General features: G+C 42.2%; 1 protein-coding gene and 1 long non-coding RNA gene across 2 annotated transcripts; one reads left to right on the top strand and one right to left on the bottom strand.

The window, feature by feature from the left end:
- Window positions 1-2,188: 2,188 nt before the first annotated feature.
- Window positions 2,189-27,413, bottom strand: LOC109515046 (collagen alpha-1(XXVIII) chain-like). Its single transcript, XM_019868611.1, has 36 exons — window positions 27,037-27,413; window positions 26,816-26,957; window positions 25,479-26,053; window positions 24,367-24,387; window positions 24,222-24,284; window positions 22,267-22,320; window positions 22,127-22,171; window positions 21,982-22,008; window positions 20,951-20,995; window positions 20,666-20,710; window positions 20,343-20,396; window positions 18,929-18,997; window positions 18,296-18,364; window positions 16,757-16,825; window positions 15,847-15,915; window positions 14,742-14,810; window positions 14,565-14,633; window positions 14,303-14,371; window positions 14,139-14,210; window positions 13,199-13,267; window positions 13,040-13,111; window positions 12,830-12,898; window positions 12,629-12,697; window positions 12,455-12,523; window positions 11,651-11,719; window positions 10,679-10,747; window positions 9,615-9,683; window positions 9,437-9,505; window positions 9,280-9,360; window positions 9,161-9,196; window positions 9,040-9,076; window positions 7,076-7,633; window positions 4,935-5,188; window positions 4,676-4,853; window positions 2,783-2,977; window positions 2,189-2,697 (listed from the first exon to the last, which is right to left on the bottom strand). Exons 1-36 carry the CDS (start codon window positions 27,037-27,039, stop codon window positions 2,690-2,692), a joined length of 3,600 nt encoding a protein of 1,199 aa, XP_019724170.1. The 5' UTR covers window positions 27,040-27,413; the 3' UTR covers window positions 2,189-2,689.
- LOC109515047 (uncharacterized) lies at window positions 2,274-7,015 on the top strand. The gene is made up of 2 exons (XR_002168102.1): window positions 2,274-2,340; window positions 5,755-7,015. It is a non-coding gene; the product is annotated as an uncharacterized LOC109515047 (long non-coding RNA).

Here is a 27,413-nt window from a genome sequence, read left to right as displayed (position 1 = left end):
TGTCTAGCCACGCACCCCCATTCATTTACCAGTATGTATTTATTTTAGTTAAAAAAGTTCACAAGTAGCCGTTGTGTTCCAATACAATCCCTGTTCCTGTGTGTGTGCTGCAAATGAACCTGTGTTTATGAAAGCGGGGGTGGGGGTTGTGAAAAGTCAAGCTACCGGCAGCCATCTTATGTTGCGAATCATTAAACTCACACTTAACCTGAACACACTGATATTACATGACATGGGTCTGGAGGATATGAGAGAACATAGACCAGTCCTCGGTGATGTGATGGGACGTTACTGTATTATAGCCCTCCGTGGTCCGCGAGGTCCATCTATCGCAAGTCAGAGCAACCCGTTTTGCTCAACGCAATGACTCTTTTACCTCGATGGCCACATCTGCGTAGAGCAGGGGCACGGCAGATTCAGTGAAATGTTTCCTTGGTGCTATCATGTAGTGTGGCTCCAACATGTGAACCATACGCCTAAAACGCTGATTTTCCACCACTGAATATGGCCGAAGGTCTTTAACCCTGAAATGTGTGATAGACCTGATGCAGTTTTTAGCTCTTGTTGAACCGCTGGGCAGGGTTTTCCTGGCTTGATTTTTTTACCAGATTTTTAAAAATGTTTCCCTGGGTGGTGTCAAGTGAGTCGCTGGCTCAAGATTGGTAGTGCTGCCACTGTATTTGAACAGTCTGCACACAGCGTGACTCACGTCTCGGTCTGTTTTTCCTAGGAAAGTGTTAAACCCGAATAATTTCCTAATTTTTTATTTAAAATGTTTGGGTGGTGGTCATAAGCATTTTCACCGTCCACCATTTTGTTTGTTTGGCTCCAACTGCATTGCTCAGGAACTTTCATGGGTTTTTTTTGGTTCACTCAGATGAGTAGTCTGGCTGAATGCTTAAACCGGCTGACTCACCACAACAAATTGGCTCTGCCCTGCCATCTGTTGGAAGAAAGTGGTAGCTTCAAGTTTGCTTTTTGAAAAATCAAGAAACTCGATTAAGAACTTTGACATCAATTTATTGAATCTTGGCATATAATAGTGATAGTTGAGTGAATTTATTTTTTTTGCACCCCCTTACAGGGATCCTGCCAGAAAAAAAATGCATTGAAACAGTGTATTCAATGAAAAAATGAACAGGTCAGTAATAGCAGCAAAGTAAGATGGCTGCCCTCACCCTTCGGCTGCAAGAGCAGACTGCCAGTCCAAGTTATTGTATACATCCATAGGAGTGAGTCTCTCAGGTACTTTCATGTTAGGTTACAGTTAGTTCAAATGTGTTTGCACACATGATTAAACGTATTTGCAAAGCATGTTCAAATGTATTGTTAAAATGTAAGCTAAGTGCTACAAACAGCAGCATTTACCTGCGCATGCGCAGGTCGTTCCCCTGTGGCATGTGGAAAAAATGCTGTTTTATTTAGCCTAATTTTTATCTTTATGTCTAACAGAGTGGTGCAGAAAGTTATTAAATTATGACGGAAGTGATGCAACAGCGCACAGTATGGCGGGAGCAATGGTGAAGTCACATTGGGTCTCGGACATTGCTGCGCAACAGACTAGCACCTGCTATCAATTCAACATGTAAAAACTTTCACTTGACAAAACACAATATCAACAAGCATACTTTACAAATATGTTTGAAGAAGTATGCCCGTCATTAATGTTCTCCACATTGGCAGTTACACGCTTCGGGGACGAATGATTGTGGTGTGACTCATACTTTTATTGCAAAACAAACAAACAAACAAACAAAAAAAAACGCTCAAGTTAGTAAAGTCAAGAAAATCTTTTTTCATCCACATATCGATCAAGTACCCGCTTCGCCGCAGGAGAGAAAAAAAAAATCTTGTGCATAGAGTTAAATTGGCTGTATCCAATTCACAATTCATCTGTTCTAGCAAGCAAGCTGCGAGCAGCAAGTGCCGGTTCATTCAAGTAATTATTGCAGCCAAATGCATTGCATGATGTAAAGCGTGAAATGAATTTGGGAAAACAAAAGCTTGGTTTAAAAACTTTGAATGCAGACAACCACCGTTTTCTCTCCTAGAAGGGTGCCTGCGTTAAATCAAAAGGAACTGCTGCATTACAAACTGTTTGAAATGCCACTGTCCAACAGCCCTTTAGCATGGAATGGCTTGCTTATTAAATTGAGTTCATTTTTATTCAAAGCACCTTTGTTTTTTACCAGATAATGTGCATAGTGTACTGTGAAGCAGCCTGTACAGACTCGCGACTCTACTTAAACTAAGTTTTATTATCTCACTGATGCCCCCATGACATTGTTGTAAATTGGCCAGTAGGAGACAGAGAATGTATTTGCGTGTGAGTGAGTGAGTGTGTGTGCTGTGGGTGTCGTGATGTACAAAACGTCGTCCTTTAAAAAGATGTCTACAATATTTCATTTCCCCCACGTCAATTGAAGACACTTGAATGCAGAAACTAGTAAACGTTCAAGAAAATGAATTTCCATTTTGCTTCAACCAGAGTGGTAAGGAGCTTCATTTCCGCAGTGTGTTGCCTCCTCAAGTTGTAGCAAATGTTGCAGCTTCATGCAGAGAATGTATGAAAAAATAAATCTGGTCCCATGGGGAGAGAAATACCGTACACGTCTTCTGTTCCTGAGTATGAGCGATGAAGAACGGTAGACTCTGAAGCTAAATTAGAATCTCTACAGAGTGTCTTCACTCAGCCTCCTAAAACAACAAAACATCAGAGAAAAAGCAAAACAATCAGAACCAAAACAATGACTTCCGGATTTGTTTGGTTCTTTCATTGTACCATTAGAAGTGGTTAGCACACAAGTCTTCTTGCATTCCTCCTCTGTGTCAAAGCGGTTCCTGTTACCGCTGCAGCCTCCAAACCAGAACTGAGCACATGCGTTGGCCTGCTTGTCATAGTACCATCGGATGGTGTATTCGCGGCACAAGCCCTGATCCAGAGCCAAGGCACAGCGAGGGTCTAAGGGCACAGTCGCTGCATAAAAACATGATGGGAGAGGTCATGGAAAAAGTTGTTTGCCATCTGTTGTTGACCTTTCCAGCAAATTACACCTGAGAGAGAGATGAACGTCTCTCGGATGATCATTCAATCACAACCCAGGAAACTACATCATGGAGACAGCGTAAAAAAATGATTGGCTTAACCTCGTTATCACACCTTGTAAGCCACAAAATGAATTACAGTAGATTATGTAGACATAATAAGCGGGATGAAGAGGGCCTTCATCTCCCAAAAAAAAAAAAAAAATCCAGTGCAACCAATCACCTCTAGAAGTCAAGTAACTGTGTGTAATCGAATGACTGACAGCTGTTTGGCAATGACTTAAGAGGTTCGTTAAAGAATGTGAGTGAACAAACAGCACTATGAAGCCAAAGGAACACAACAGACAGGCCAAGCATAACGTTGTCGAAAAGTTATTTTTTTTTTTTTCCAGTTACGTGTCTCAACAACATTATTAGCAGTTTTATTCTATAAATCAAATGTCGAATATGATTTTACCATTTGGCAGCAAACAGCAGTGGGGGCAATTCAATAAGGCCCTGTGACTGTAGATTGCTGCCTGAATGGAGTGACTATTCGACAGAGGGAACTCCTCCAGCACTGCAGACTACAAACCACTGTGCATGGCACACTGCATGACAATCAGCTCAGCAAACTGACAGCTACTCAAATTAGAGAGGTGAAATTGGAGGGACAACATGACAAGACTTTCTATGAGATGTATCGATTTGTAGCCCTATTTTGTTTTCTTCATCCAACCAAACATTTGGGAGGCAAATATTCTGGCTCACAGTCTCTGTACTTCATTAACTCATTCCGCAGGTGTTTTAATTCCTGGGTGGCGGTCAGGACCAACAAGTTTTTCCATACGAAACTCATTCGATCGTAGGGCTGTGCACGAATCGGTGGTGGATTGAATTGGTTCGCGAATTGGCAATTAAAAACAAACGCTAACTGAGTATTTCCAGATTCGAGTCAGATCACACACACGCACAAGCAGCTGGCTATTGAGCATTAAATTCAACTGTTAAGCAGGCAATGGGTGGACGGTTGGAAGAACACCTGAGGTTCTGCTGTTGGACAGTGTACGACAGAGGGATCCTGGAGGTGAAAGTAAAGGTTGATGCGGCGTTGATGTTAGCGCATATTTACACATGATCGATTTTCAAAAAAGTGAATTTGAGGCTTGGCAAAGCGCTTTGGACAACATATGGTGTGGATAAAGCACGATAAAAGTGCACCTCATTTACCATTGTGGTAAAATCATTTTTTGGGGGACCATCTATGATGTGTTTTTCGGCAAAAGTGCAATTTGTAATCCTTTCGAAAGGATTCGGGATTCAGTGGTTAAATGGTTAACGAAAAGTGATAGCGGATTTGAGGTAGGGGTCCAGCCCCTATCCAATCATCATTATTGTGAATCTGCATCATTGTGGTTGTTATGGTAAAAGATTTGATTGTTCGATTCAACCATGGACTTTGCTTTGCGCATTTGGATCATAGTCATACTGGAACTGAAAAAGGCCTTTCTGAAACTGACAAATTGGTCAAGAGGCATGTTTCAATATTTGTCCATCTTGAGTATGGCAACAGCAACTGATTACATTACAGCAATTATGTCGACCTGCTGAAAGCAACTGCAATTTTAGAACTCCTATTCGTAGAGTCTACCTTTGGGAAGAGCTGGTCTTGGTGTTGGAATCGACTTCACAGAAACGCCTGACGATGACGATGTTAAGTTTACAGAAGAAGAGTCCTCTCTGGAAGGAGGAATGCGTTGGAATGCTGTGCCACGGTTAAAGGTGTCCCCACGTTCAGTTCCTCGGTGTGTCGTCTCTGCGTGCACTTGCTAAAGGAGAAATGACAAAAGTTCACTTTATCTTTTCTGCAATTGTCGATCCAATTTTACATTTGCAATGACTGCCCATACTTGTCCTGTGCTGGAACCTTTCTGGTCATACTGGAAGGTGGCCACACTGTCCCCATGGTTCCGGTTGTTGGACTGACGGGTGTTCAGGAGTTCCCAGTCCGTGGCGGGCTGGTACCTATTGACGCCTTCGGCATACCTCCCATTGTTACCATTCCTGCTGTTGCTATGGCCATTGTTTCCATTTGTTAGTCTGTTATATATCAAGTCTCCATTCTCGTCCTCACAGAACTGGCTGACCAACTTGGATTCCAGAGCTGCGACAGAGCCACAACATAAAAACCTGACATTATGGAGTGCCCTGTCTGTGAGATCCGTCACCCAAACCGAGCAACCCCACATTCCAAAGAATAATTACTTGGATTTACAGTCTTGCATGGGACTTCAACAAGCAACGTGTGTCAATGAATTTCACTAATTGAAGATTCAGGATGATTTATCATTTTACAACATATGACATGAAAGGGAATCTTTTGTGTGTCCTAATAACATGTCTGTCACATGATTACATCAAAATACCGCAATGGTCAAGAATAATGACATGTTTCACCGCCTTTTTTGGCCCTCACTGACATTGGCCTTTATTGAGGGGGTGGTCTACTCTGACCTGGTTTACTGTCGGTTTCCGTTCCCATGATGACTCAGAGCGGTGCTAAGGAATGACTACTTGCTCAGCCCAGAGTCTCAAAAAAGCAAATGTTTGGATTGTGTTTTCACTCCTATAGGCAGCATTTCATTACCAGGCCTCCAAATTCCATTCACAATTCATGTAGCAAAATCGGGAGAGGGTTGGGCGGGTGGACAGTGAGGGGTGATTAAACAGCAGGGTGTGTGTGTGTGTGTGTGTGTGTGTGTGTGTGTGTGTGTGTGTGTGTGTGTGTGTGTGTGTGTGGGAGGAGTGGTAATCTTTGAAGTCGTTGTTGAAATTCATCTGGGGTAAAAGCTGCAGGGACTTATCGTCAAGAAGAAGACTATCTTAGCTGGACAATCTGGTCAACATTGCTCCATATTTGAGAATGTGCTGGTTATCAGAACTTAACACTGATCACTGAACACTGCTGAAGATTCAATGGAATAAAAAAAAAAATGTTCTCATTGTAAATTCGACTAAAAACAGCTGAATACAATAAGGGCACCCATATAAAAACGCTAATAATCGTTTACAAGTCAAATACAAATCGCTTATTAATGTCATCACCATAAACTCTGTAAATCAATAATGAGCACTTCAAATTGATGTGCAACTAGCTTCATTTTTTTAACAAGTTCAAGCAATTAACTGTTACTCTTCACTAGGCTTGACGAGGGTTTTTGATCAGCAATCAGTGATTAGGAGGTTTTAAAAAAAAAAAAAAGAACCCCGATCACTGATTCCATCAGAAAATGGAGCAATATAGCTGTTTCAACAACTTGTATCTTTACTCTACAGTCGATCCTCAACATTGTGAAAATGAATTGGAAAAAATCATTTCAACCTCCCCAAGCTTGATTCAAAAAGCATTGATAGACGTTAAATATAACATGTACCGTTTACATGTTTAAAATTTCTCCTTCTCTGCCGCGTGTGTCACGTTGTGTTGAAGTAGCAAATTCTCAAAACTGTTTGGCTTCGGTTTAGCTGCACAGATCTATCTACGCAAACCATCCTCACTTGATATGTAATCTCGTTACAATTGCTCAACTCACGTTCGGCATGACCGCCGTGTATCTCGTCTCTCAACAAGGGAGCTATTGCCGTGTTTGTTTAAGCCACACACCTCTGTTAAGTATCAGAATCTAAGGTTCATAATGACGATAGAATTTTGACATTTCATAGAGCTGCTACCGCTCCAGCAAAACGGCAAATATTTACGGTGGGCTCACTATTTGGCAAGGTGAGATCAAGTACATCTCTCATTTTTCAGTTGCTCTGCTACTTTACTAAGTATTTATGAAGTAGTAATAAAGTGATACCCATTTTGGAATAAACCTTTGTAAGAGTAATCTCATCATAGTCGTAAATGGTCCCCAAAACTGTAACACCCTCATACCTGTTTGGAATATTACTCTTCTCTTTAAATAAAAAGCTCAAATGTGTGTATTTGTAAAAAAAAAAAAAAAAAAAAAAAAAAAAGACAATAATGTCATGACTGCAATATTTTTACCTGGCAAGGTGTTGAAGTCATCAATGAGGAACATGTGCTCAGGGTCAGGGTCAGATGCGATCAAGTTGAGCTCCCTAAGAAACTCTGCCTGTGTTGGGTCCGAGGTGTTGACAATACCAAGGGCAAACATTTCGATATTCGCAGCGTGTGCTTCTCGTACGGCAATATCAAGCTTCACCGGCTCCCGTTTGTCCGCCTGTCCATCAGTAATAACGATGGCAACTTTGCTGACTCCCAGGCGTGAACTGTGGAACGCTTCCTGGGTCGCTTTGCGGATGGCCGTACCAGTGTAGGTCCCCTCTCCCATGTACTGAATGCTTCTAATGGCCTGTTTGATGTCTTGTTTGGTTGCGTAGCGGGCCAGGTTGAACACCAGCCTGACTTCCAGGCTGTACAGTACCAGACCGATCCTGGTGGAGTTGCGACCCACCGTGACTCGGTCCACCAGTGCGTTGACAAAGTCTTTAATGATCTCAAAGTTTTCTGGCCCCACGCTCTCGGAGCTGTCAATGACAAACACCAGCTCCATCGGCCTCTCCTTACACTTGATCCCGCATCCTGGAATGAGAAAACGAGAAGGAGAAAACTGAAAAAGAGATTGTGGGGAAGATGATTTTGGAATTTGATTTCAACTGTGGCATCCACTGACACCACAATAATATCAAACTGCAGGTGCACCTAGGTTACAAGAAAACGCATCACCGTAATCCCAAAAAATAGAGATATTTGGCTTTTGGGTGAAAATGAACACTAATTTGACTTTATCTTAAAATGTCCAACTGTTCAATCTTTAAGTACTTTTTGCACAACTTCTCTGTTTTCTATCGAGGAGCTGAACCAATAACTTTCCAAGGATGCCTTTCTGTGACTCTTCCAGCCTCATTTTATCTCTCTTACAAAGTGCTCAAGGCGCTGACGATTGTTTCTGAACTCAGTGACCGCTTCCCTTTGAGAACACCCTGTTTTAATCTTCGCAATGACAAGGCACTGCGAATCATGCAATCATGATTATCATTCAATCATGATTTTTGGCTCGGTCTCATGTCAAAATGTAAAAAGTACTGAAACACCAGTTGGACATGTGCATTCAAAAATTGACAGGAGGTCAAATAAGGCTGACATATAAAAGTTAGATTTCATTTTAGGCTCATCCTGAAATTTCGGCCTGAAAGCCAAAGTCCCCTTAAACTTTTGTGAGCAGTCCATGATTTGGTTTAGAACAGTGGTGTCAAACATATGGCCCACGGGCTGGAACCGGCCCCCAAGGAGGATCGATCGGGCCCGCAGGATCATTTAAAAGTGAAACAAATGCATAAAAGACACGGAATGAATGTTTTTAATCAGGTGAAATTTTTTGATGTTTTGATCAGAGTAGAAGACAACAGCAAGCTCAGTCTGTCACTGAGACAGACCCAACACAGCAGATGCTATAAAGGACATGTGAATACTTTATTCTTTACACATTTAATAGCACTCTCCTTAGTTTGTAAGGTGTTGGCAGGGATTAAATTTAGATTTTTATATGCACATGTGTAAATGGTTTAAAAATTCCATCCTTTATAAATTTCGTTTAATCTTAAAATGCATTACTATATTTTTCAATTACTTGTTTAAGTTTTGTGCCTTTATACAATCAGTGGGATCAGTTGCAATGCATATATGTGAATGATAAAAGTAAATTGCACGTTTGTCGAAGGAAATGTAAGGTGCTTCATGAAATGTTTTGTAAAAGATATGGTCATGAAATTTCAACATTTTCCTACATGGCAGTTCTTGTGCTTCTTTAGACCAAAACAAAGGAAAGACATATTATGTTGGTTATTTATAGCAGAGTATGGTATAATTTTAATGGTCCGGCCGACTTAACATCGACCGAGGCCATATGTGGCCCACAATGTCAAATGAGTTTGACACCCCTGGTGTAGAAAGTAAATGCCTTATCCCAACTTCGACAAACACCTTACCACATATTTCTCTGATCAATCTGATGACGTCCTCCCTCTGTAATCAATACAAAATTCACTTAGCACCTCCATAGATGAGATTAGAACCCAAAGAAAAACAGGATGAAAAAGGGAGACTCACCGTGAGGCCTGCTTCTCCTTTTACACCAGATCGACCCTGAGATGAAAAAAGACCTTTGATTAGTGACATTTCAACGGGTGTATTTGTAATGAGCAGCTCGCACAGGAAATTGTACTGACGGGTTGCCCCGGGTTCCCTGGGTCACCCATATCTCCTTTGAAGCCCTTCAGGCCCCTCTCCCCTGCAGAACCACGGTCACCCTGTCACACAGGCCGCAACCTCAGCAACGGAACACTTTCATGCGTAGAAATTTGAAAAGTCCAAGATTGCAAGCACTTTAGCTCCAGGAAAGCCTTCTCCAGCGGGCCCCCTTGATCCTGTCACACCCTGGACTCCCTGTTCACCCTAGAAAAATTACATGGATAAACAAAGAAAAATCAAAAAGGTTCTTTTTTGGTTTTGTTTTTACAGGCTTATTGAATGAGTGTGACAGAATCAATAGATAATAATCTACCTTTGGTCCTTGGACTCCAAATCCTGGTGGGCCCACTGGCCCGAGGGGTCCTGGTCGGCCGGGAAGACCCTGTAGCACAGAGTATCCAGGTTAGAATCACATTTCTTTTTCTATAGCGCTGTGCATGATTCCCTTTGACCGGATGTTTTATTTCAACCACTAAAGCAGTGGTTCTTAACCCTGTGAGAGGTACCGAACCCAACAAGTTCATTTGCGCATTCACAGAACCCTTACTGAAAAATAAAAATCGGATTCAAGAAGTGTTCCTTCACTTTTGGCAGTGCAAGACTAGAGTTGCTCAACTTGGCATGACAAATCATGCAGATAGGACCCTGGGTCCCATCGCGGTCTGTGATGCATGTTTTACATGTTCGTATGACCACTTTATTTTTTTGCTCGACATAGTTAGCATGTATTAAAACATTCTAAAAACAAATCACACAACGTACGATCACGACCATCACACATTGACACACTGATCGGACAAGCAATGTAATGTGATCGTCTGCAGCCAGTGATGGCCAAGCGGGCGTGTCATAACATTGACATGTTGAGTCGGGTGTATCTTAACCTCCATGGCAGAGGCTCCGTCGAACCCCTGAGACCGATTCACCGAACCCCTAGGGTTCGATCGAACCTAGGTTAAGAACCACTGCACTAAAGGAAACAACAGCAGCAATGTCTTTATTCTGTAATTATGGACTCTTTCCCTTTCTGCCAAGACTGTATGAAGGGTCATCAATCCATCCATCCATTCTATGAAACATTGTACTTTCATTGCTATCGCCCCTCTGCTGGTACAATCTGCAAAAATGCAGGTTCACACCCTGGGGGACTTCTGGATGGGATATTTGAAGGCATATGCGTGTTACATCTGCTAGTTTTCCGAAGCCAAGCATCAGATGCACAACCTAAATAACATAATAACTAACCTATAAATATGCGTGCATGGAATCCACTCGACCTAGAATTGCACTAATGGACGTTAGATACACTGAGACCATGTTGTGCATTATTTTTCTCAATGTGTTTGACAAATAGTTGTTTTGAAAGTAAAAACGTACCTGAGGTCCTGGCAGTCCTTCACCCGGAGGTCCCGGTAAACCAGGCAGCCCTCGGAAACCAATGTCCCCCTAAAGCAACAAACACCCGGTCAAGAACAGATGAACAGTTGCAGCAAAGCAATTTCCAATTAATTATTATTCATTTTTTGGGCGTTGAGTTTGCCTTGTCCAGGTTGCTGTCTGCTGCCAGGTCAGCATTGCAAAAGAGAATCTGGCCTCAATTGCTTTACCACGATAAAAACAGACGAATTAATGTTAAATAAAGATGTAAAATAACTCGATTTGAAATGGAAAATCAGTTTTGATTGAACTGAAGCAAATCAAATCGTTACATTTTAAAATTTGTCATCCTTGAATGTATCAAATTGTCTCTTATGAGCGATAAACACCAGGTATAAATCGGATTAAATTGTTTTGATGTTCCTGATGATTTGTTGCAGCATTCAATTGAATTCATTTGAATAGTTTGGGCAAGGCAACCGGTTCAGGGTGTCCCCCACCTACTGCCCGAAGACAGCTGGGATAGACAGCATGCCCCGCGACCCCTGTGAGGAGCAGCGGACCAGAAAATGGACGGATGGATGGATAGTTTGGACAAGGGAGAGCGTTTACATGTTGTTCCAGACTATAAATCAAATCCTAATTGCTCTGAATATAACTAATTTGATTCACTCTGCTTGAAAATGTGCCGCTCTTGAATGGATTTGTAGCCCACATTTGAATAAGCTTTTATTGAAGAGAGGCATATTTTCTGGAGAAAAAAAAAAACATTCTGAAAAGAAGTGCCTCATTGTATTCATTGGTATTCATCTCCACATTCAAACATGACTTTGAAAGTAAGCAAACAGAAATATGCCTTTATCGAATACAGGAAGAGGCTTCATAATTTTTTGATGCAACATTCACTTTTTTGTTGTATTTTGAATTCCTAAATGTTTCTTTCTATTTTTCATCTTATATAGAGGCCGTCACCTTTGGACCAGGAAAGCCTATCCCATCAAGGCCAGTTTCTCCTGGAAGCCCAGGTAGACCAGGGGGGCCCTGAAATAAATAAATAAATAAATAAAATAAAATAACAAATAAATAAATAAATATAAATACGTATAGCATAAAAAGAAATACAGATATATAACAAATAATGCAGTGAATTAAAACATAGTCTGTCACACATTTTGTAGCGTCAGTATGGTAAATCATTTGAACTGCATTGGCCTTTGTTGTTCTTACTGCATTTAATTTGCTTTGATTATAATCAGTGAATTCTGGTTCAGGATGGCATGGTGGTCAACTGGTTAGCACATCCATCTCACAGTACAGAGGTGCAGGGTTTGATTCCGGCCTTCCTGAGTGAAGTTTCATGTTCTCCCTGTGCCTGCGTGGGTTTTCCCCAGGTCCCCCGCCCCCCCCCCCCCACACACACACATTCCAAAAACGTGCACACTCAAAATTGTCCCTACACGTGAGTGTGAGCGTGAATGGTCGTTTGTCTCTGTGTGCTATGCAATTGGCTGGTAACCAGTTCAGGGTGTACCCTGCCTATTGCCCAAAGATAGCCGGGATAGGCTCCAGCACGCCCGTGACCCTCGTGAGAATAAGCGGATCAGAAAATGGATAGATGGATAATTCTGGTTCATAGCTCAAAGCATTTACCAAAATGTTGGGCAATCAATGACTAAGTGATGGGTGTAAAGCTAAGTATGCAAAGTGTTGGGAAGAAGATTAATGGTGGAAGTGAACAGGTTTATGGGCAGACGGAGAAGTCCATGTGTAAATCACCATGGGGCCGGGATAGCCTTCTCCTTTTGGGCCAAATGGACCTGCAGGGCCTGGATCTCCATGGTCACCCTATGGCACATGGATATAGATATAAATAAAGCTGCCCATCCTACAGTAACGTATGTATAGAACCAGCTTGTTGTTGTAAATCAGTCGAAGCAAGTGGGGTTTCACCTTTGGACCGGGAAGCCCATAGCCACTCTCCCCAATCGGACCAGGAGGGCCGCTTGGTCCAACATCACCCTAGAGTACAAGTTACAGCTCATGTTAGGAGGTGACAGCAACTCACTTGACATCAGTATCATCTTGTCTCTTTTCACAGCCTCAATAGTACTATACACGAATAAGCATTCTGGCTTTAGAAACTGAACTTACCTTGGGTCCTATTACAAATCGTCCGGGTGGACCAGGTAAACCCACCCTGCCTTGTGACCCAGGTTCACCCTTGATAATTCAATGAAGACAGTAGAGGGTGTGTTATTTGTCATTCCTTTTTGATTCGTGCAATTAGAGACTTTCTCTGTGATTTGTATTCAAACTGTCCATCTGGAAGTGCATTCTGTTGTCGGCTTAACGAATCCTCACCTTGGGGCCTAACGGGCCACTAATGCCAGGTGGCCCGGTCAAGCCTCTTATTCCCCTTTGACCTTGGTCACCCTTAATGGTCAAATGGAAAATCCAGTCATTATTTACTTATGTACAGCTCAACAATGTCCAACAACAAAGAAAGGAAACTTAGTTTACCTTTTCACCTTGCGTTCCAGTTCCTGGTGACCCTTCTGTCCCCCTAAGGCCTGGAGCTCCTGGCTCACCCTAAAGTCACAGAGCACAAGGGCATGTTCTCCATGCTAACTAAATTCTACAGTTTGGTCCATGGGTATTGGGACAATGACAGAGGTTTTATAAATATGCATTGACATAACACAACAATGGAACAGTGAAAAAAGGTCAAGGCGCTTGACTAATTTCAGTGGTTTCACACAAAATATATGCAGACTTTGATCCGTTTTCTGTACTGCTAATCGTGTTCAGGGTGGCACAGAGCTGGAGCCTTACCCTGCTGACTCCAGGCCAAAAGGCAAACTCCACCCTGGCTTTCTTGTCAGTCAACCAGTCAACCACACACATCAGTGGAACTTTATAAGGGTCACAGCCACAATTTTTTGTGTGGTGGCAAGTGTGACAAAACAGCTCCATGAGGCGCTTCTATACGCCTTCGTAACCCAGAAGCCATTGTTTATCATACCATCCACAGTCGGGGCTTCATGAAATCAAATGTACAGTTGACACCTACAGAACGTTGCCCAACAAACAAGTGGCAGTATATCAAGGGATTTATGAATAGGAGCTACTGCATCCATGTTGAAAGGCCAGAAAAGTAACAGGTATCAAAATCTTTCCATTCAAATGTGCATAGCCAGAGAGGAGCCACCATGTCGCGCCGCCCCTGGACTTTACTGTACAGTGTCAAAATAGATTTGAGACCCCCATTATGTACAAAATGTTTGTAACCTCAAATTAGAAAAGAGGATGTTTTTGTGAAGCATATCAATCACATGTTGATTGTGTTATTTCTAAGCCATTGTGGTGGTTTAAGAAGGCAAAACCGTACAAAGTTTGTATTCCTGTTGTGTGACGTGTACGGACTCCTGAGAGACTAAAACCATGAAGAGCTCAAAGCTACCTTCTGCCCAGGAGCTCCGTCCTCCCCTGGTAAACCCGGCAACCCCGATATTCCTGGTGATCCTTGCTCACCCTGAGCACAAATGTCAAATCCATTTCTCATTGGTAATGTTTTGCAAGTGTGAGATTGAATGGAATCAGTGCTGAAATTTGACCACCACACACCTTATTTCCATGTTCTCCAATTCCTCTCTCTCCTGGGGAGCCAACTTCACCCGGCAATCCCTGGTCTCCCTGATTCAAACATAGTAAGAACATAGCGGATGGAGAGCCTTAAATATGTCAGAATAGAATATTGATAGATATTTATTTATTTTTCAGCCGAGGATTGGAAATGGCCATCAAAATTAAGAAGGTGTACATTTTAGTCTAAATTGCGATTCTTCTGACAGTTTGCAATTAAAATATCCTGATTTGTTGTACAAACCTTGGGCCCAGGTAGACCTTCTCCCTGTGGACCTCGGAACCCTGGTGGCCCTCTGGGACCTTCAATGCCCTGAAATATTTTCAGTTATCATATAATCTGAGATTTACAAATTTGACTCAAACATAGAACAGACTGCGTCAATGAAAAATGTTCAAACAGCACTCATTGTGTACTTGCCTTCTCACCCTGGATGCCCAGACCTGGTAGGCCGACGAGGCCTGGAGGACCAGGAGGGCCAAACTCCCCCTTTGTGAACACAGATTAGTCATGACACTGACATATATTTTGGTAGGTTGCATTACACTTTGGGCTCTGTTTTCATAGACTGCGCATCTGCTGTGGAAAACAAATGCCAGCAGATCCTGACATTTTTATCGGGCGGAAGGCTTAATATTTGGTACCAAACTTGACGGGCAGGCGCAGTAGAGGGAGTAGCTGGGAGATGTGGAAAATTACAATTTGGTGGCAGAAAGTCAATTTAAACCGTAGGCCTGCTCAGACCACTCGTAACACCGGTGCAAGGTAGACAGCTGATCTTATGTGACATAGGCATCCACTTTCAAATTCACTTATTCTCACGAGGGTCGCCAGTGTGCTGGAGCCTATCCCAGCTGTCTTTTGGCAGTTGGCGGGGGACACCCTGAAACGGTCGCCAACCAATCGCAGGGCACACAGAGACGAACAACCATCCGCGCTCACACTCATACCAAGGGACAATTTATTTTAGAGTGCTCAATCAGCCTGCCATGCATGCTTTCGGAATGTAGGAGGGAACCGGAGTACCCAGAGAAAACCCACACAGGCCTGGGGAGAACATGCAAAGTCTAAACAGGAAGGCCGGAGCCGAACCCATGACCTCTGCATTGTGAGGTCGGCGCAGTAACCACTGGACCCCCGGGCCGCCTCTCTCTCTCTCTCTCTCTCTCTCTCTCTCTCTCTCTCTCTCTCTCTCTCTCTCTCTCTCTCTCTCTGCATATGTCAGTAAAGCATATGCCATTGTAAGACCAATGTCAAATACATTTGAAAAGTTGAAAATGTAACAAACCCAACTTTCCCACATTCATCAGTTTGAAACAGTGAAGCTTCTCCATTGTTGTCCAAACTTTGAGCTCCATTCATCACTTGCCCCTGTCTTACGCTTACATAGAATATGACCCCCTGGAAAATGCCTTCATTGGTGGATGCCAACCCTTGAATGTCTACACAGCTTTATCTTCATGCCTTTGGGAAACCTACACAACCAGACTTCTTATTTATGGCCTTTTTTTCTTCTTTAATGTACCTTGTCTCCTTTAATTCCAAAACCCGATAGTCCTCTGGGCCCCCGTGGCCCCTCCAAGCCTCGCTCCCCCTATGAGCAGTGACAAAGAAGTTACTCCATGGCAGATAGAGTGAACATATGTTCAGAACATGTGAGCATGAAGACAGCCTAAGCTTATCTCGTCAAAGAGGTGCCTGTGGTTGCTAAGATGTTGATTTCATTTCTTGTGTTGACCCTCTGATATTATCCTACCACCTGAGGCACTAATGTGTGGAAAGAAAGGTAATTTTGCTTGGAGCCGCTGTGACTCAGCAGCTTGCTCAGCCGTGTAAAGATTGCTTTAAAATGAAAACATCATCTGTGAGTCCACAGTTAAGTCTTCATTGAGAATAAATACCAGCAACAGTTCGAAAAATCTTGAGGGGTTTTGCTGTGGCACTGAACATCTTGGTGAACTTTCTATAAAGCCTAGACTTTATTTTTTCTCAAAAAAAGTTTGCGAGAAAAAATTGTGTACATTATCCATCTCGGTCCATATGACTAATAAATATTGTACTCTTCGCAGAACGAAGCACCCACTCTATCATGCGTCACACCATAATGTCTCAGGCTGTCTGTCGACAGCCATGGCATCATTCCAGGTGACTGCTGCTTGTTCACGCCCTCCAATGAGCACAACCACGGGCCAGATCATATGTTGAGCCAATGGCAGGCATATTGCATTTACGAATGTAAATCACCAGAAGGGCTTTGTGTAATTCATACTTGAAAAAATATTTGTCATCAGTCTTCTGCTATAGCACCTTGCAATCTGGGTCTTGGCTTACAACAGTGGATGGAGTTGTCAGTTGAGTTGAAAATTAATGCATGACATAAATTATGGATCGACTAATGGGGGCAGGCATTATTCCATAAAGGTCAGATTACCTACCTTTGGGCCAGGGAAACCTTCTCCCAAAGGCCCTCTTTCTCCTTGGATACCCTGTGGCCCTTGAGGCCCCTGAACAAAAAGAAAGAAAAACAATAATATACAAAGTTGAGGCAATACAGTTTTCTAATAGAACCTACATTTCCTCCAAAACATTAATGTACTATGACAAATTTTAAAGCAAGAGTGCTGATTGTCAGGCTTTAACAATTTAATTTGCAAAACAATTTAGATTTTAATGTACTGCACCAAGCAAATTGACCGGATCCAACTTAAATTTTGTCCAAAAAGCCTCCAGATATTATTTTACACCTAATATTATGAATTTTTGGCATTGGGTGTGGCCATGACCATGTTGCAAATTGACTGATGATTCGCAGTGACAACAAAAGCTGCTGTAAATTGACGCAAATGAACCTGTCTTCTCAAAACTTCACTAATTGATTACGAGTCCAGGCTTGAAGAGAGCTCTGAATTTCTTTTTCATCATGGCGGTGACCCCACCGACTGGCAAAAGGAAATCTACAGTATGTTCTATTCTTTGATGTTGTTCTCCAAGCCAACTAACCAGATCTACAGCACCTCATTTTTTTTGTAAGAGTTTTTAGGACTTCATGAACAATGCTGATTTTGAGGGTCTCAACATGCACGAAAATTCATGAAAAAAAAAATCATAAAACACACATCATGCCTGACATAAAGTTCAATATTTCAGAGATTTATGTTGTAATATTGAGAAGTATGTTGTAATGTAACAGCAAAAAAAAAGTATTTTAGAGCCATATCTGACACCTAACAGGAAGTCCACCATTTGGATTTTACTTTGGAACTTGGTGCCATTTTTGGCCTTTTATCGAGGTCATATTTAATCTTCAAACTGGTTGTTTCTACTAAGGATGCTGAAGATGAAAAGTTATTGAAATATTTATTTTGTTGCGCACTGTTGCTGTGGCGACACGTTGTTTGCAAAGATAAATTAGGCCACGTTTGAGTGTCTAAACCTGGGTGAAAACTAATGAAACTGCTCATACATCAAGTCTGGCATAAACATTTTGATCTTAGAGATTTCTTGCGTGATTTTAAATAAATGTTTCAGGAGGGTCCCCAAATCTCCATTGACACCCCCGCCTCCCCCCTCTAATTTTTAACAAAGGATTTTAGTTTGTACGTTTCACCTACATCTGCGAAAATTGGAAGGCGTATGTAACAAAAGTCTTTTGGAGACATTTGCTAAACCCAACAGATAAAAAGTTGCTGAAATGTTTTTATGTCGTCGCAGGCTGGTGCCATGGTGATGCATTGTTTGCAAAGCAAAATGAGGCTGTTTTTGAAGCTCTAAACCTGTGTGAAAACTCATGAAACTTTGCATGCACATAAGGCCTGGCAGAAACTTTTAGGTCTGCTGTAAATTTAGGCCAAAGTTCCTGGTACCACATTGAAAAGAAAGAAATAATACAGGTGAAAACATAACCTTCTTGGTTGAGTGGCTGTGTAAGCTGCCACTATTTGCACTCTATGTCTGGAATAGTTTTGATGACTCACCGGTGGTCCAGGTTCACCAAGGCCCACTGGACCGACTGGCCCTGGTTGACCCTGGTGCCCAACATTTCCCTGTGGAGTTGAGCACAAACAAATAAATTGTAGACATTTCATTTTTAATTGATATTTTGGTCTAACAGTGAAACGTTTGGGGCTCGAAATTCATCTCATGCCTTTTGTGTTAGGTTTGCTCATTGTTTAAAAGTTATGGGTACTGCGGTTTATTGTCACGTTTCACTAAATGCATGTTTGGTTAATTGAAGAGTCAAAATTGTACACAGGTTGGAATGTGAGTATGAACAGATGTTTGTTTTGAGAGTACGCGTTCCCAGTCCAGGGAGTTCCCCTCTGGCCCAAAGTCAGCTGGGATAAGCCCTATCAAACTTGCTCCGACAATCCGAAACATGGTTCCAAGGTTCACTGAATGAGCGCCATCTCGGAGGATTCACCAAACTTTTTGAAAGTGACAGCTACTTCTTGGGCAATGATTAATGCTCATTAATGAATGAACTTAAAATATGAAACATTACAGGAAATCAATTTTTATTGCTCTCTGCCACGCTGTAAATATAATACGAATTGATGGAAATGAATGGGATTGCAGCATTCTCCATAGGAATCAATGGAAAAATTTACCTTTTGTCCTGGGAGCCCGATTCCTGTCTCCCCTTGGATTCCAGATGGACCAGGAAGTCCTCGTTCGCCCTATGAAAAGAGAGGCAGTCAAACACTAAAGTGCAATGGATTTGTGAAATCACTTGGACATTATTGAACATTTGGAACGCTAAACGGACATTATTAACATTCATAGATTTGGTATGTTTTCATGTCACGAGTGCACAAGAGGACGACGCATGAGAGACATCAAGAGGGTGCAGGGCTGTCTGCAAATGAACTCTCACTGCAACTATTTTGTCTTTGCCCGACCCTTCCAGACAAGTTGGAACAACGCTAAATCCTACACATTAGTCTGTTATTCACGCAATATGGGATGACAGGCAGACAATCAACAGACACATTCTTCCAAAATAATTAAGTAGTGAACAGTGGAAGGATTGGAAGTACGGGCTTGTAGCTCAATTGGCAGCTCCAAAACACAGCTGGGGGCTCAGAGGGTAGAGAACAGACAAATAGAATGACAAGGCAACAGCAGATGTGATTCTTAGGAAGGATTTCACACTACAATATGTAATCAATTGATCAGTCAGGGCGTTTGCCTTTGGAGTTATAAATGGCAAATTCCTTCTATTTTCACTTCTATTAAGTGGAATGGTCATTATTTCCAACACTTTGATGTGTGATTATGTTCCCAAGTCACTGTTCTGAAAAACATGCTTGGTGGAGGAGCTGACATTTGCAGGCAAACAAGGAAAAAAATGGGGTGGGGTTGATGCCTTGCTCAAGGGCACCTTGGCGGTAGGCAGGAAGCAAACATGGAACTCCCCAACCATGAGTTGCCATTTTTACATTTTGTCTGGAACAGGACTCGAGTCTTTGCAGATGAACTAATTCAGTGTTATAGCGTCATTCTTGTCCACAACGATGGTATCAGAATTAGTTTTACAATTTGGCAAATTATCTTTGGGGCCAAAAGGAGAAAGAACAGAGTTAGACAATTTGTCTATGCTAATGAGTTCACAGACACTGACTCAGTGACGCCATTGTGAAACAGAATCTACCGGTAATTGCAACCAGACAGGGAAAGAGTTTATGCAGTCATCTCATATGGTTTTGAAACTGACGGTGACCTTTAATCAGTTGTCTTAGGGAGGAAACGGGAATATGAAGTTTGGCATGACGTGATTCACCATATGGATAAATACAAGCAGCAGAATTGTAGAATGGTGACTTAGATCTTTGTTACTCTCCAACACTCACATTACATGATCAGCTCCGATACAATTTTATCATTGACATGTGAATTTTTGTACATTTGTTTAGTTGAGGTTCAGGTCCAAACATCTCTTGTGCTTGCATTTTGATCTTCAATGTGTATACAGTGTTGCATATTCCCAGTCAGTTGCCTGAAAACGATCATGAAATAGCTTACTTTTTTGCCAGCCACACCTTCAGGTCCAATATCACCAGGAGGACCAGGCAAACCCTGGACATGGAATAAATTCATGGTCACGGTTTGATAGTGGCATTTAAAACATTTGTTGGGTTATGTGAAACACAACTGAATTTAACACCACAAGATTTAGTGGATGGTAAAACAGAAACAAAAGCACACTTTTTGTGTTACTGATTAATACTTTTACTTGATTAAAATCCTCAATTTGTTCAGTAAGAACTGGAAACAGATCTACTGAGTGAATAAATTAATGAATAAGAAACAAATCAGAAAATCTGCTTTGTCGAACACGATTTTACCTGAAGTCCACGATTTCCCCTGGGGCCAATGGACCCTTCAGGACCCTTTAAAAAAAAAAAAGTTGCCCGTTATTAATAGCAACAGCTGTTCAAAATCAATAAAGTGAATGAAAATATGAAGAATAATTCATGCAGTGCGAGGAAGAGAAATGGAGTTATCCGTATAGTTTGAAAAATACAGAAATATATCATAATATTATAAATACTTTTTGATATAAATTATAAGTAGTATTTGATATAAATGGTTCATGATGAAATGGTTGACACAATCGGAGAACAACATACTCTGTCTCCCTTGATTCCAGGAGTGCCACATTCTCCTCTCTCCCCCTAAAAGAGAGTAAAACCCAAAGTGTAGACATGAAATGGAATAGCATTATCACTGTTGTCCAAGCTGCATATCCTCACGAGGGTTACAGGCATGCTGGAGCCTATCCCAGTTGTTTTCGGGTAGCAGGAGGGGTAAACCCTGAACTGGTTGCCAGCCAATCGCAGGGAACACATGGACGAATAACCATTTACAGTAATGCCTAGGGGTAATTTAGAGTATTCAATGAACCTACCGTGCATGTTTTTGGAATGTGGGAGGAAACCGGAGTACCCGGAGAAAACCCACCCAAGCATGGGGAGGACATGCCTGGAATATCATGGTTCTGTTTTGTTCATGTTTCAGTTGCTTCTGGAGTGGAGGGCGTTCCCTCCAGCGGCGCACCTGTCATGCCTTCTAATCAGCGGACGACTTAAGGACCCCTTGCTGTCGGATTATTTAGCCTTGCTTACGACTTGTACTAAGTGCTTGTTTATTCCAGACACTTCTTGATCTCGCCTCGTAGTCTCTCATCAGGTTTTTTTTTTTTTTTAGTATTATACTTGTTTTGTATTATATGCAAATTGGATTTCCTTGTCGTTTTGTGACAAGCAATTTACATTTATATTTGTGCTTGCCTTTTGCAAGCATTTTTGGTTTGTCTTGTTTTGTCCTGGTTCTTTGTTCCCAGCTTCTTTTGTTGTACTTTGTCTGTCTTGTTTTGTAAATAAAATTTTTCTCCACTCTTATCTCTGTCTATGTTTGTGGAATCCGATTCTGTTGCAGAATACTCCGGAACTCCTGACACAGAAAGGCCGTAGCCCGGAATCATAGCCTTTTCAATGTGAGGCGGACGTGCTAACCAGTCCATCACCATTTTGACGTCTGGGCCAGGAGTTAATGCAATCCGGAGCATGTTGGTCCAAGACGTCCAAGAAAAGTGCTATAACCAAAGAGGCGAGACGATAATAAAATGGAAAATATTTCATCATAGGTGTTTGTACATTACCTGTTCTCCTTTGTATCCTGGTCTGCCCTGTGTAAACCAAACAGCCTTGATCAAAACCAACATATTTTCTATGTTTTTTCCTCATGATTTCTTACATTGCAAACTTGATTAAAAATAATATTCATAAATAAGAGTTGGGACTCACTTCAGCTCCCTCTCGACCTGGCAGTCCGCTGAGCCCAGCCTCACCCTGAGAACAAGAAAGATTTGAAATTGGGATTACAGTGATCAAAGATTCTGTATGCACTGACAAAAACAGGAGGGAAGTTAACGGGTGGGCAGCACCTTGTGACCCTTTAGTCCTGGGATTCCATCCTCGCCAGGACGGCCCTTCTTGCCCTGTATGAAAAGTTAGCCAGAGACTATTAAACAATTGCTGATTCAGAAATGAAGCATTTTTAAAAACAAAGAGGAGATTTTTAAAAAATGATCCCCCCCTGCCAAAAAAAATGTGTTTGGGTCCATGTGTTGTCATACTGTATGAGGCCTTCTTGACAAAGCGATTTGGCGCGGTCTTAATTGTAGTTGTTTTCCATTGGTTTGGCTCATTTCTTGAAATAGAAATGACATTCTCAAAGTAACATGAACAAATCCCCAAACCACCTTGTACTTGTTGACAACAGAAGTTAAAATCTCATGAATTGCATGAAAATGCAAATGCCTTATTGTCTCAAGTGTCTCAGTGCATCTTTACAAATGGCAATGTTCAAGTAGCCTCCGGTTCGCACAATGAGCCCATGTTTCGCACATTTTCCAAATAAATAGATCGTGCTGATCTAAACCTATTAATTGTAGTCAATTCTCAGTCTAATGACCGTTCTCTCCCAAATATATCAGCATGATTTCATTGTGTAAGTCATCATATGCGCAATAGTCTGTTGAACTGTCAAAATTAGTCAAGAACATAATATCTTCAACACCATATGTGAATTTCGGAATGGAGCGATGACTACCACACACTCCTTTCTTCAATCCAATTGAGGATTTTTTTCCGCTCGGGGGTCAAGAGTTGATGAACATCGGGCTCAGGGCCACTGTTCCATACAATGGATGACGCGTGCAAGAACAAACATGCTGGTCTATGCTGCGTTTTCTTTTTTTTTCTTGAGTTTTATACATCACTGTATTCTGTCAGCTAAATCTCTGCCGTAGTGACAAAGCATCTAAGCATTTTGACTTGCGGTGCTTACGGATATATGCGAAAGGAATTTAGTTTTGTCACATGCGTAAGCTGTTTTGGGAGACATATGAGCTTTTGCAGGGAATCCATTGTGTTGTGCTGAAGCATGAGTGTTATTTTGGGCAAGTGAATGCAAATGACCCAAAGCAATTGAGAAGGATCTTTGCAATTTTGGTGGTACCGACTCCTTGTATGAGGAAGGGGACAAGTTTGAACCAAGTTGGAACATTTTGGGAGGGATAGGAGCTTTTTCTAATGAGCTGTAATTTTGCACTGAACTCTAAGACTGTTTGGCCAAATGACCTTTTAGTTTGAAGACTGTCATTTCTGTTTCCAGGAATTAGGCAAACCAATGGAGAAAAAACGTAATATAACGTCTGACTTTACAACTACTTGCCAAATGATTTCTGACCTTTTGTTTGGAGACAATCAAAGCAGAAATAGTGATTTGATGTTTCACATCTCAGACCACCCAATTCAATTTCTCTTGAAGCTCTTGAAGTGCCAAGAAGGTCTGAAGCCAAAGAAGCTTTATCGTGAATATCAAGTGTTTTTTGTGCTGATTTGAGAGTTGTATCGAGATCGAGTCTCCATCCCTGCGTACACTTACAGCATTCCTCAGCGCACACCCGCTGCCCTGACATGAAACAGCGTTTGCTCTCAGTATTGAGTTTAAAAGAAATAATTACTCCTTGAAGAATACATCAAGCAAGCATCAGTTTGCGGACGAGTCTCATGTAATCACTTTGGCAGACGAAGAAAGCCGAGAGGAAACAACTGCACATGCAGAACATGTGTACTCTTAACGCTGTGAATGGCCAGAACCATAATTTGCTGACACGTGTGCCCTTGTAAATATCGGCTTAGGCCTGTCTTCAATCAAGTCAACAAGGAATTCATGGCGTTGTCACTGCTGCAGGTCGTCTCTCAAAACTAATTTCCACCCAGACTTTGTAATTATATCCCTGGGTGGCATCGGGATGTGTCTTTGTCTGCGGTGTCTCTCCAAAAGGGAGACTGGATGATGTTGTATGTTGTGGTGTGTAAGGCAAATACTTACAGCGGGGCCGCTGGGCCCCCGCTCACCCTTCTCACATGCACACAGGCTCTGCACAAGGGGACACTTTAAAGCACAGTGAGGACAGAGGCTGTTAGAAGGCGGCCATTCAGGGACGCAAATCAAGTCGTGAGTGTTAGGGACTTACTCCTTCATCTGCCAGTGTTGTCTGCAAGGAGAAAAAAAAGACTTTAACATTGGAGCTAATTCACCACGATTACTCAGGAGAGCAAAGGGACTAAACATGCAGACGATCTTTCGAGACTGTCATTGGTTCCCAGGTAACGGAGTGATGCTGTCAACAATGCTGAGTGCAAGGATGAAAGCCTTATAGGTCGACTTGGTCGGCCCTGACCATTGTGTGGTTTTATGCCATCTAAATCACCTGAAACCCTGATTGTACCGTCAACTATTTTCTCGAGTTATCTGAAGGATCTGGTGTGCATGTTCATTCTTGCACAATTGCGTTCTTGCATCGACCAGATGTTGCATTGCAGTCATTGTACTGCAACTCATAATAAGCAACTTCGCATCTCAACTCATCCAAGAACAAAGTTTTTTTTCTTACCGCTTTGGCCAACGATGCTCTCCAGTGAACAGAAACGCACTGCTGGAGGCATTGGTCGAATACTTTGTCAATCAGAGGTTGGGCTAGACCTCTTGGTGGCCACATGAATCCATTGTCATCCCGAGACTACCCATCCAGCCATCACACCGTTTGCTTTAAGCGATTATCCTGTTCACTGTCACGGGGAGCTGACCCAAGATGACTTTTAGCAGACAACACGATCTGAATTGTCTGTCAGTCACAGCACACACAGTGACAGACAACTATTCAAATTCACATTCATATCATCACTGATTGGGAACGGCAGCCACGCTGCCTGCATCGCAGTCAGTCAAATGAAGAATTGCACCATCAGTGTCCTTCCTAAAGAGCATTTTCCACAACAGGCAAGTCTGGGATTCCAGTCATAGTTGGTGGAGGGAATGCCCCTTTTCTGATCTAACATCACAAGTGCCCGGGTGCACAAAGTTCAACTTGATACTTTGGACTTCATTCATGTACTGGTTATATGTCCCAAAATTTGTATCCATGCCATAACTGCTTTCGGAAACACTCGAGAAATAACATGTGATTCATTTGGATTTGATCAGTACGTATGGACAGTGGTGTGTCTTCTGAAAGGCAAATCAACAGATTTTCATTTTGACCATGGGATCTCCCGTGCGCATACATTCCAGGACGTGTTTACTCACGATCTCTCGGACGACTTTTTCCACAATGCCTCCGTCCTGCAGGTTATGAAGGTAGCGTGAGGCTGGCGAGCTCGCAATTAGTCGCAGCTGGGCAATATTGGCTGACTCCTTGGCTTCAGGCGTAATTCCGACGGTGAAGAAGCGGACGCCCTGGTTCTTGGCATCAGCCACGGCTGACGCTATGTCAGGGTTCCTTGGGTGCGAGATACCATCGAAGAGCAGAATGGCCACCTTGATGCTGCTGGGAGCCGACTCTTCCAGATAGATGCGCGTGAGGTTGGTGATGGCGTAGGTGATGTAGGTGCCGTGGCCGATGTATGTCATGGGAGCTATGTGGGCCTTGAAACTGTCGGGACCCTGCCACTGGTTAAAGGTTTGCTCGATGATGACATGGCTGCTGTACTGAAGCAGGGCCGAGCGGGTGATGAGGCTGCGGCCGCTCTGCATGTGGAGGCCCTGCAGTCGCTCGGTCACTTCTGTGGCAAACCGCTTTTCTTGTGCGTGATTGTCTTTGGCGCTCTCTGAGCTGTCAATCAAAAAGGCTAATTCCAGACTGCAGGCATCATCCGTAAGTGCTGAGAAAATAGCGTAAGAAGGAGTCAACCTGAACAGCTTGGTAGAATGTTTACAATAGGATAGTATATTTCGAATCATCCTAAAAAGTTTTGATTTTAAGTTCTGTAAAGTGCTGCAGCAATTTTCTAGCTCTGAACGTCAAAATTATCATTGAAATTCTCACTCTCGGACAAGTTTTGAATCAATGAAATGTAAATGACCAAGTACGGAACTTTGGTTTCTGTAATGCGCTAAATTTGAACTTTTTGTCTGAACTGTTTTTTTTTTTAAAACGCTGCTGGTCACCAAAAAACACCAAGAGTTTTTTAGTGTTAGAATTTTTGCCTGAAATTTTAATGTCATTAGTAACGTATGCATTGCTTCTTGTCATGTATGTGCACAAACCACTAAAAGTAAATATAACAACGTATAATTAAAATTAAATAAAATGTGGATTGAAGCTTACATTGAAGAACCTTTTGGCAAAAAAATGTTATTTTTGTTCCCCCGTTTTTGGCTCTAATAAGCATCACACAAAGCCAAAGAAAAGGCACAAAAACGCATGCAAGCCATTAACGAAAAAAAGGAAAGTTAATCTGCATGTTTTAGCCTCTCTTTCTTTTTCTGGAAAGGTTAGCCAAACACTCTTGCAAAGGGTTCATCATTGTAATTAATTTGCTTTTTGACGTACCAGTACTCCTGCAGTGTGAATGGGAATAACTGAATACCGTTATTTGACAACATGATGCAAGCTGAAACAGTGTTCATTCAGACAGACTTACATTTGCCATAATTTGCGTATTGCCTGTTTTTCCTCTGAGTGTTCATCTCGTCATCATTGCCTCTGTGGTCGTGTGGCCAAACACCCTGCATCCCCCAGAAAAGCAGAAGCCAGTGCACTGAGGGCATCAGCAACATGGTGTCCTTCCATGCAAAGTGATGACATTGACACCATAAATAAAGCTAAACGGTCCTAAAACAAGCTTGAACAAGCAGAACTCACCATGTGGATCCTTTATGTCTCCAAGGTGATCAACAGTTTAATGCTCCCCTGAAAGAAAAGACATTGGGTGCGGGGGAAAATGTGCCAATAAGTTGGAGGAGATTGTCTACATTCGCGGTTTGTTCGATCCCATGCCCCCAGCCTGGCGATCGGGCTGAATGGTGATGCTCATGTGTTGTGGCTCTCACATTTGAGCCTTTCTCAAAAAGGTGAAGTAAGTGAAAGAAGGACTAGCCCCTTTTCTGAGCTCCCTCACTCCCATTTCTGGGAGGAGACCTGCGGGGGCACCTCAAGACATTCTCAAAAAGGGAAGTAAGCGTATTGGTCCTTTTCCATGTCATTCATTCATTCTCATCACTCAAAATCAAAAATTGCCG

The sequence above is a fragment of the Hippocampus comes genome, unplaced genomic scaffold, assembly GCF_001891065.2.
Source record: "Hippocampus comes isolate QL1 unplaced genomic scaffold, H_comes_QL1_v1.1 scaffold41, whole genome shotgun sequence".
Classification (NCBI taxonomy): domain Eukaryota; kingdom Metazoa; phylum Chordata; class Actinopteri; order Syngnathiformes; family Syngnathidae; genus Hippocampus; species Hippocampus comes.
This window is presented reverse-complemented; position numbering and strand designations above follow the sequence as displayed.